We start from the raw sequence: 10808 nt of genomic DNA on the forward strand, positions 1-10808 counted from the left end.
TACACATTCCATCATGGATTCAAACCAACTAGCCCGCCGACATGAACACATCTCGCTCGATGAGCGCGGAAACTCGCTGTCAAAATGTGAGCAATCGTGGCAGCAGCAGCGACCTAATTGACCTTCGCGCATCTCTCGCTTCAACGCGAACCAAACGTCGAAAGCACAGCGCATTCGAAGCTACCGGTACTACGCGCATGCATTCTGCAAACATAGCAGACCGCTTTTAGTGGGCTCGGCCGGGGCACACCAAAGATCGCTTGACCTGGCCCGAAAGCCCGGACCTGGTAAAGAGATATTTAGTGGACCTGGGCTGGGCTCGCGGCTTGAAGCAGCCCGGGTGCGTGCAGTGCTCTAACCGAGATTTTAACACAAAAAACACAGTCAGTTGAGTTCCTTTATTTACAATAAAATCATCGACCAGAAATACGCACTTGTCTAGAAGAGGCGTCAATAGATATAATGCTATCTGTCTTTGCATGCAGGCGTATACTTACACGGTGTCAACTTTCGGCCATGTCAGGTTAACTCGACAAGGTTCTTGAGGAAAATCGGCTATTCGCAGCAATTTCGCGCTACCGTTACACACACATTCTCTGAAGAATGCAAGCAAAAAGGCATTTCGAAGAGTTTTAGCTAGGTCCGGATTACAGTTCACGCAATACCGAAGACACACGGGAGCAAGGAGTAAATTGTTGACATCTTTGCGACACTGCGTTGTGTAGTGAAGCACACAAACATTATTGTAATAAGCCAATATATGCATCTTCAGCTTCTGGCTTCAAGACTCCTGCATAGCAAGTTATAACGGTCTCGCTAGTTCGTAAGGACGCTTGTCTGAAGCTTGTTGTGCGTCACACGTTTAACGGCTTGTGTGAATCCTCTTGTGCGCCGTATACCCGGAGGTTCCAAAGCGCCAATCTCCTATGGAAACGTGTCCGAGGGCAAACGTGACGTCGAAAGTGCATGGTTCAACCGAGGAACCCTGGCTGAAGTATATAGTTCTCGGAGACACATACAGTAGGTGCGGGCCGCTAAGCCCGGGATGCATGCTGTTCCGAGGCCTTGAAGAGCACCAAGTCACGTGCTCTGAAACAGAACGAAGGGAGAGACTTCTGCAAGCGCGCAAAGCAAATTGCGGCGCGGGAATCGCCCACTAAGCTTTTCGCATCAGGATGACAGTCACGCGTGCCCCCCTTCCCCCCTTCCCCACCTAGTCAGGGTTATCATCCACACAATCCTGCTTCTACGAAAAACCAGTAGCGAGGGATCAGTGCATGCGATAAGGAAGTAAAAAGATTCAGCGGCGATTAAGTGGTAAATGCGAGAGAAATGAGTCAGCATAATGTCGCTCCTCTTTGAGGCCCCCAGATCCATGGTTTAAACAGCGTTACCAACATTGCAAATTGTTGTTCAGGAGCTCACTAGACACAGGTCCTGCCTCCTCGAGGAACGAAGTGTTGTCTTTGACACTGCTAACGCTATAAATCATTAAACATAAAGGAAAAAAAGACACCTCCCAAGTACTCAGTACAGATTGTTAATCAGCGAAGCTGAAACGTGCGGCTCCAGTTTTTATCACTGTGTTAATTCTGACAGTTCATCAAATGACGGCTTGGTAGGCTGCCGGATCCTCGGTACGCAGTTGTTGCTTGCGCTCGGCTGCACGAGCCTGTTCTTGTGCCTGGGCTGCAACATCGGCACGGCGCAGACGAGTTTATTCCCTGGTTTGCTCGCGGCGTTGCTGATCGAAAGCTGCCTGCTCCTAAGGAGTACGTATGACGCGTGGCTCACCCATTTCGGAGCCGGAGAGAAACTGCTGCGTGCGCTCTCGGCTGCTACGGAGAGCAACGATGTCCTGGTCCATGATGTCATTTTTCCTGGTCCAACTTCCATAGTATCTAATGGGGATGCTCCCGAATAGGCAACAGTGATTTTTACGTCACCGCTTTCATCACGCCAGTCTTGTCAATGAAAATTTCGGACCAGATAGCGTGACGTCATGGATCGGAGTAAACAGGCCTTGTGCTATCTAGGTGGTATTGGCTAACCGCGCGCCTCTTTTTTCGCGCATGGGGTTGCGCCATAGGAGTTTTCGGCGTGCGGGTGACCGACAGTTGGACGGATGGGCGTACGAATCGGCTAGCCTTGTACACCCTATCACTTTTTTAACGATAACGCGCGAGCGCCGATCACACGACGTGTCAGTGGCTTTGCAGCGGCGAGGGGCACTCCTGAAGCGAACAGTGCAGGAGTACACATTCGAACTAGAATTCGCCTCGCACGACCGCACATAAAGTTGCCAATCCCGCCGTCCGTCGCCGCTGCAAGGCCACTGACGGGCCTTACCGTCGACGCTCGCGTGTTATTGTTAGAAAAGTGGGAGGGTGTACGTACAACTTCGCTGTAATATGAGCACATATGCAAGGTATCTAAAAAAAGAAAAGGAGCAGAACTGATTGCAAATACTGGTAGCTGCGTGACCTGGCTATTTCTTAGGGTACTTGGTGGGGCGGATAACAAGCAAATGGCATTCGCATGGGAGATTGCCTCGCGTGCTTATCGTTGAAGGCGCTGACATTCCATGCAGTCGACGCCTGCGCTTTGAAGTTGAATAAATTGCGAGGGTGGGCACCCTCAGGCACCCCCTGTTGAGAGCAGCGTTAATTGCAACCTTAGCGAATTTTCTCGGTAGATCTGTCCGATTTTATGCTTATTTGACGAGTAAGAAAGTTCGGAAATTTTCGGGCGGATTTCGAGCGAAATTTAAGCGCAATCAAGAAAAGAGGCAGCAAGTGCGAATCGAACTTTACATAAGAGCTCAGAGATCACCGCTCTGGCGTGCCTTGCGGAAAATGGCGCAAACAAAAACGAAACGATTCAGAGTGTCTTAATTTGCCGGCGAGACGACCGATTGCACGAAGCGGCGCCCGATGCGATGCGACAATCTTTCGACGAGGGGGACCTTGTTTTCAGCACATATATAGTCAGGTATGTCAAACATACTAGCCCTCTCGCCAAAGAAGTCATCCTTATAGTTGTTCCTATTGTTATCCTATTGTATCATATTGTTATAGTTATCCTATTGTTGAGCACCACGCATTCCTCTTGTTTAGAACATGATGGAAGGTTGATGCATGCGACAGTTACGTTGTACACACCAAATCGGACTGGCGCCAAATCGTGTCGTCCGTCTATAAGAATGCTTGAACCGTGTATCTCAGACGTGTATATACATATACACGTACTTACCTCGGGCAACGCGTCACACCACTTGCGAGGGCACGTCCACGTCGCCTCGACACCGTCTCCACGCGGCCACGCCCAGTTCGAGCGCGGCGAACACGGTGCCGACCAGGTTGCTCGCGAACAGCGGCACGTCCCGGGCGAGCGCCCCGTACGCGGTCCAGAGGCCGCAGGCGGACAGCGTCCACGCGGCGATCTCCGGCAGCGGTACCGTCCTGATGCGGGCGACCGGCGCCGCGTTGCAGGCCACGGTGGTGACGAATGCGAGGTTGCCCAGCCACGTCACGCTCATCATGGGCGACGCGACCTCCATGGCCGCGAGCGCCGCCAGCAGGGCCATGCCGGGCCATTGGTCCCGCGAGTAGAGCCGGTGCACGAACGCGTTGACCAGCATGAGGAGGAGACCACAGGTGTTCACCCACATCACGTTGGGGTCGCCGGTGGCTCTCCCGTAGATGATCCAGGCGTGCAGGCAGATGGCGGCCGCGGCCAGGGGCAAGAAGGCGACGCCGATTGTGTTTCCGGAGCGCCAGACCCGCCAGGACATCGACAGGCTGCCGACGAAGCTGGCCATGGTCACGATGCCCGCGACGCGACCGACCCATTCTCGAGCTGCGTCTTCCATAGTGGCTGCGCTTGTTGCGACTGATTCATTTGGCGTTACATTCATGTCGTTGTTTCTTAGTAAAGATGTCGGTTACTTCGCTTGTAAGCCGGCAGCAACAATCGCAGGTCACGACGAGACACACTGTGGCAGTGCATACGTCTCCTATCGTGCACGTGGCATAGGCAAATCAGTGTTGGTCTTGATTATACATAGATATCACAGCGATGCGCAGAGGGCAGTGGCAACCTCTGGGTGTGCACTTTCGCTGCTTAGCAATGTAGCGCCTTACGCGGCGCCTCGACACGGAATCCTGCACGTCACTGGCATAGCCAATCAACGTCCTCATAAGGTGATATACGCGCGAAAGCAATCTACGCAGAACGCACACCACGAATGGAAAGCGTTGAAGTCGTGCGCCGCTGGCGCAAGCATGTCTAATTTCAGCACAGGTCAAACGGCATCGTCATCAAACAAACAAAAATGATACATCGAAGACTCGTGTACTGGCTCACATGCGAAATGAACCCATGAAAATGGCTGTCAATACTCATGGGCGCCGCCATATATGCTCACGTGACAGCGTCCGCCATTGGGCGCCTTCTGATCGGCGTTTCTTCGGTTGTTTACAATGTTCACGGCAGCCGCAGGCACGGCTCAGACAGCCGCTATTTCGGCCACCGCGATGGGCTGTGAATGGGTAGACGACACAAAATTTTGGTTAAAGCTGTGGAGGAAGCCTGGAGCGATCATGTCGGCTATTGGCGGAGAGCTCCACCATGCAATGGAAAAGCTGGCGCCACCGTCGGCATGACGTGGCATGAGGGATCACGGGGACACAGCGGCCGCGTCGGCTGCTTCGGAAGCGTCGAAGCGAGCTGAAAACGAAAGTTTAAAGACCCACCTGCCCCGCGATTCTGATTAAGAGGTGATGCTTTACCGCCTTGGGTATCTGCTTGACAACATTTGAAAGTACTATAATAGGTAGTGGCTGCCTTTGGAGGCGTGCAGTATGGTAGGCTACTGCTCGGTGCCGCAGGGCAAGGAGCTGCGTGAAGCTTGGCTGGCGAAACTTAGAAGCGGCAGACAGCCATCGGCTACAATTCGGGTATGCAGCAAGCACACACGCGAGGAAGATTTCTGCCACGGCGCCTGGTCTGCGATGTTCGGTGAGAAGACGAAAACGTGCACTGAGACGCTCGCCCGCTGCCCGGCTAATGTCATGACGGTTTGGTCTACTAACTTGTTGATGCTAGATACTGGCAAGTTCACTGGAACGGAAAGGGAGCGGTAAGACGTACATTAAAAAAAAAGGCATGGCGTATGGTCATGTTTGTGTTATGAATTAATGCACTGGATTACGAAAAAGAAACAGAGGGAGATCGTACACTGAGAAAACCGATAAACACACAGTGCGACGCAACTTGAGAAATAATATTGAAACGTCCAAGAATTTAGAAGACAAAAAAGAAAAAATTGAATAGTCACGACGGCACATCACATTCGCCGTAGGCGTCGAAGTCTCGCGTGATCCCTCATACTACGCAAGGGAGGCGCTTCCGACAGATGGCGACTCTGTAACTCCTCGCCCCCAATATGGCCGTGCGAAATTCTGCGTTAGCTTCGATTGCAATAATCGCGCCGGGAAGGGAATGGGAGTGGAATGGGAATAAAAGACTCGCGACAGGCTCTACGCTATGTAGCACCGCAAGATGCCAACCTTACGGCGATGATCAGTGCGAGATGAAACGTACACTGTATGTTGGCGGTGAAATAACGCTTTTGCACGGTATAGAATTTGACGCTGTTTTAGGAAGCCGCTTCACTGCTATAGAATCATGATATGCCAATGCAGTTTAATGTTATGTTCCTTTCTTTTTCTCTAAATGTTCGTTAGCATTATTTATTCAGTTTGAACGTCATCTTGCCGGCGCACAGTGGGCGGCGTCATATCGGTCTTCGATCCCGCTCAGCCTGGTGGTCGAGCACCACAGCTGGTCGGCGGTGTTCCTGCTGCTGGAGATAATCAGCTTCCTCACGGCGTTCGCGCTGTTCGCCGGCATGAACTTTGACTCGAGGGTGAGGGCGCGCGCCGCCAAGAAGGACGTCGTCGTCGCCGGGCCGGTTCCCGCACTCGTGGACGCCGATAGGACCGACGCACTGCAACCGACGGAGAAGCAACCATCCGCACTAGACGAGCGGTCTTAAATTCCGGGAGGAGACTTATATTTCGATTTCTTTATCATTCAATTGTTTTTTCACTTCATAGCGCGCAACCGTGAGTGGGAAATTTAGTGTCTCAATGGAAAAATAAATATTTAAATGCGATGAAAAAAAAGTAATAATCAGCCTTGGTTGGTAAGTAATCAGCCTTAATTTGTAAGTAATCAGCCTTAATTTGTAAGTAATCACCATGATTTGTAAGTAATCAGCCCTGATCAGTAAGTAATCAGCCTTGATTTCGCCCCAAAGGTAAAGTACCGATTGGGATAGCCAATTAGTAGACAGCTATACGAAGTAAGCGTAGTAGTTTTATCGGCCGTATTCTATCGGTTTAGACATTCTATCACGAATTCAAACCAACTAGCCCGCCAACATGAGGACATCTCGCTCGATGAGCGCGGAAACTCGCTGTCAAAATGTAAGGAATCGCGGCAGCAGCAGCGACCGAATTGACCTTCGTGCATCTCTCGCTTCAACGCGAGGCGAAACGTCGAAAGCACAGCGCATACGAAGCTATATACTGGCATTATGCGCACTCTGCAAACATTGCAGACCGCTTTTAGTGGGCTCGGCCGGGGCCCACTAAAGATCGCTTGATCTGGCCCGGACCTGGTAAAGCGATATTCAGTTGACCTGGGCTGGGCTCGCGGCTTGAAGCAGCCCTGGCCTGTGCAGCGCTCTAACTGAGAACACGACATAAAAGAAACATTCGAAGACCTTTATTTACAATAAAACCATCGCCCAGAATATACACACTTGTCGAGAATAGACGTCGATAGACGTATGGCTAACTATCTTTGCATGCAAGCGTCTACGCACACACTGGCAACTTTCGGCCATGTCAGGTTGGCTGACCAAAGTTCTTGAGGAAAATCCGCTATTCGCAGCAATTTCGCGCTACCGTAACACACACACACAAAAGGCATTTCAGAGTTTCGGCTATGTACGGATTGCAGTTTACACAATACCGAAGACACGGGAGCAAGGAATATACTGCTGACATCTTTGCGACACGGCGCTGTGTAGTAAAACACACAAATATTATTGTAATTAGCCAATATGTTCTACTTCAGCTTCTGGCTTCAAGACTGCTGCATAGCACAGCAAGTTCGTAAGGCTGCTTGTCTTATGCTTCTTGTGCGTCATACGTTTAACCGTTTGTGTGAAGCCTCTTGTGTGCCATATCCGGAGATTCCAAAGCGCCATTCTCCTATGGAAACGTGTCCGAGGGCAAATGCCACGCCGAAAATGCACGGTTCAACCGAGGAATCCTGGCTGAAATATATAGTTCTCGGAGACACACAGTAGGGGCGTGCCGCTAAGCCCGGGATGCATGCTGTTCCGAGGCCTTCAAGAACACCAAGTCACGTGCTCTGAAACAGAACAAAAGGAGAGAATACAGCAAGCGCACAAAGCAATTTTCGGCGCTGGAATCGCCCGCTATAAGCTATTCGCATCAGGATGACAGTCACACATCCAGTCAGGGTTATCACCAACACAATCCTGCTTTTATGAAAAACCGGTAGCGAGAATAGGATGTAAATTAAGATTTTTGACGTTTGACGTTTTTGACGTGTTCGCATTACAGGGATCCGCGCATGCGCCCAGGAATAAAGTTTAAAACAATACGTACAGTGTTGATTAAGAAGTACTCCGTACAGATGGTTAACCAGCGTAGCTGAAACGTGCGGCCTCGGTAGGTTGATCCCGAAGGTTCATTAAACGACGGCTTGGTAGGCTGCCAGATCCTCGGTACGCAGTTGCTGCTTGCGTTCGGCTGCATGAGCCTGCTTTTGTTCCCGAACTGCAGCATCGGCACGGCGTAGACGAGCTCGTTCCCGGTTCTGCTCGCGGCGTTGCTGATCGAAGGCTGCCTGCTCCTAAGGAGTACGTGTGACGCGTGGCCTGCCCATCTCGGAGCAAGAGAGAAACTGTTGCGCGCACTCTCGGCTGCGACGGAGAGCAACGACGTCACTAATGGCGTAGCTAATGCAACACCACCTAAAGATAACACAAGGCCTTCTCAATCCGCTCCATGACGTCATGTTTCCCGGCCCGACTACTATAGAATCTAATGGGGATGCTCCCGAGTAGGCCACAGTGATTTTGACGTCGCCGCTTTCATCACGCCAGTCTTGTCAATGGAAATTTCGGGCCAGCTAGCGTGACGTCATGATCGGAGTAAGCAGGCCTTGTGCTATCTAGGTGGTGTTGGCTAATCGCGCGCCTCTTTCTCTCTTTTTCGCGCATGCGCAGGAGGAGTTTTCGGCGTACAGGCGACCTACAGATGAACGGACGGACGAATCGACTAGCCATGTACAGCTTCGCTGTAATATATATGCACGTATGCGAGGTATTGTAAAAAAAAAGGAGCAGAACTGATTGCAAATACTGGTACCTACGCGACCTGGCTATTTCTGGCAGTTCTTGATGGGGCCTCGCGGATAACAAGCAAATGGCATTCGAATTGGAGATTGCCTTGCGTGTTCCTTATCGTTTAAGGCGCTGACATTCCTAGCGGTCGACGCCTGCGCTTTCAGGTTGAATTGCAAGACAACTCAGGACAACTTCGCACTGTTGAGAGCACGGTTACTTGCAACCTTAGGGGAATTTCTCGCTAGATCTGTCCGATTTTATGCTTGTTTGGTGACTAAGAGGTCGGGTATTTTTGGGCGGATTTCGAGCGAAACTTTAGCGAAGTCAAGGAAAGAGACAAGTGCGTATTGAACTTTACATAACAGTTCGGAGAAAAAGACTAGTCCTCTCGTCAAAAAGAGAAAGAGAAACGCTCTGTGCCGAGACATCCTTATAGTTCGACCATTGTTGAGCACCACGCATTTCTCTTGTTTAGATAGTGATGGAAGGTTGATGCATGCGACACTTACGTTGTTGTACACACCGGATCGGACTGGCGACAAATCGTGTCGTCCGTCTAAGAACGCTTGAACCGTGTATCTCAGACGTACACACACACGCACTTACCTCGGGCAACGCGTCACACCACTTGCGAGGGCACGTCCACGTCGCCTCGACACCGTCTCCACGCGGCCACGCCCAGCTCGATCGCGGCGAACACGGTGCCGACCAAGTTGCTCGCGAACAGCGGCGCGTCCCGGGCGAGCGCCCCGTACGCGGTCCAGAGACCGCAGGCGGACAACGTCCACGCGGCGATCTCCGGCAGCGGGACCGTCCTGATGCGGGCGACCGGCGCCGCGTTGCAGGCCACGGTGGTGACGAACGCGAGGTTGCCCAGCCACGTCACGCTCATCATGGGCGACGCGATCTGCATCGCCGCGAGCGTCGCCAGCAGGGCCACGCCGGGCCCTCGGTCCCGAGAGTAGAGGCGGTGCACGAACGCGTTGACCAGCATGAGGACGAGACCGCAGGTGTTCACCCACACCACGTTGGGGTCGCCTGTGGCTCTTCCGTAGAGGATCCAGGCGTGCAGGCAGATGGCGGCGGCGGCCAGGGGCGAGAAGGCGACGCCGATCGTGTTTCCGGAGTGCCAGACCCGCCAGGACATCGACAGGCTGCCGACGAAGCTGGCCATGGTCACGATGCCCGCGACGCGACCGACCCATTCTCGAGCTGCGTCTTCCATAGTGGCTGCGCTTGTGGCGAAAGCGGTCGGTGCGACTGATTCGTTTGACGTTATATTCATTTCGTTCTTTCTTAAGTAAAGATGTTGGTTGCTTCGCTTGTAAGCCGGCAGCAACAATCGCCGGTCACGACGAGACGCACTGTGGCAGTGTATACGTCTCCTATCGTGCACGTGGCATAGGCAAATCAGTGTTGGTCTTGATTATACACAGATATCACAGCGATGCGCAGAGGGCAGTGGCAATCTCTGGGTGTGCACTTTCGCTGCTTAGCAATGTAGCGCCTTACGCGGCGCCTCGACACGGAATCCTGCACGTCACTGGCATAGCCAGTCAACGTCCTCATAAGGTGATATACGCGCGAAAGCAATCTACGCAGAACGCACACCACGAATGGAAAGCGTTGAAGTCGCGCGCCGCTGGCGGAAGCATGTCTAATTTCAGCACAGGTCAAACGGCATCGTCATCAAACAAACAAAAAATGATGCATCGAATGCTATCGTGTACTGGCTGACATGCGCGATGAACCCATGAAAAGGCTGTGAATACTTATGGGCACCGCCATATATGCTCACATGACAGCGTCCGCCATTGAGTGCCTTCTGATCGGTGTTTCCTCAGTTGTTTACAATGGTCGCAGCAGCCGCAGGCACGGCTTAGCCGCTATTTCGACCACCACGATGGGCAGTGAATGGGTAGAGGAGACAAAATTTTCGTTAAGGCTGCAGAGGAAGTGCAAGGATACCTTTCATTTTGCATGCTTGTTCGAAGTTGGGCATTCCGTGATATTTTGTGCCAGCGGTGGCTGGCAACGCTGCGTTGTTACGCGCATGCGGTGTTAGCCTGGAAGTCATGTGCCGCGGCAATTGCATATGCCGCGCGCTGGCGGCAGAGCTTGTCGTGCTCGCCTTGCGGAAAAGGCGAGCATGACGAACGGTTGTACGGGTACGCACCTTGTGCAGTCGAGGAGGCGGACGAAGCTCGCAGGCAGTCTCATCCCACACCGCATTCAAGTCTGCGTCACCGTTCTCGCCGTTCATGACAGAGCACGTCTTCCCTTCGCTCTTCGGCATTTTACACATCAGTAGTACGAAGCGATTTCCGGCCTCTCGGCGGCTCATGCCTGCTTGCTCACG

The 10808-nt window shown here is 52.3% G+C and overlaps 2 protein-coding genes across 2 annotated transcripts; both read right to left on the reverse strand.

Annotated features, from left to right (window-relative positions):
- Positions 1–383: 383 nt before the first annotated feature.
- On the reverse strand, positions 384–4153 carry LOC126538959 (uncharacterized). The gene is made up of 2 exons (XM_050185642.3): positions 3253–4153; positions 384–1089 (listed from the first exon to the last, which is right to left on the reverse strand). Exon 1 carries the CDS (start codon positions 3914–3916, stop codon positions 3266–3268), a length of 651 nt encoding a protein of 216 aa, XP_050041599.3. The 5' UTR covers positions 3917–4153; the 3' UTR covers positions 384–1089; positions 3253–3265.
- A 2864-nt stretch (positions 4154–7017) lies between these two features.
- On the reverse strand, positions 7018–9968 carry LOC126539057 (uncharacterized). Its single transcript, XM_050185769.3, has 2 exons — positions 9056–9968; positions 7018–7446 (listed from the first exon to the last, which is right to left on the reverse strand). The coding sequence occupies exon 1, from the start codon at positions 9732–9734 to the stop codon at positions 9069–9071; it is 666 nt and encodes a 221-aa protein (XP_050041726.2). The 5' UTR covers positions 9735–9968; the 3' UTR covers positions 7018–7446; positions 9056–9068.
- Positions 9969–10808: the final 840 nt, after the last annotated feature.

This window comes from Dermacentor andersoni, chromosome 11 (genome assembly GCF_023375885.2).
Source record: "Dermacentor andersoni chromosome 11, qqDerAnde1_hic_scaffold, whole genome shotgun sequence".
Taxonomy (NCBI): Eukaryota; Metazoa; Arthropoda; class Arachnida; order Ixodida; family Ixodidae; genus Dermacentor; species Dermacentor andersoni.

Excerpts from the sequence above, each read along its gene's own strand:
- LOC126538959 (XM_050185642.3), bottom strand. The coding sequence starts at position 3,916 with ATGAATGTAACGCCAAATGAATCAGTCGCAACAAGCGCAGCCACTATG.
- LOC126539057 (XM_050185769.3), bottom strand. The coding sequence starts at position 9,734 with ATGAATATAACGTCAAACGAATCAGTCGCACCGACCGCTTTCGCCACA.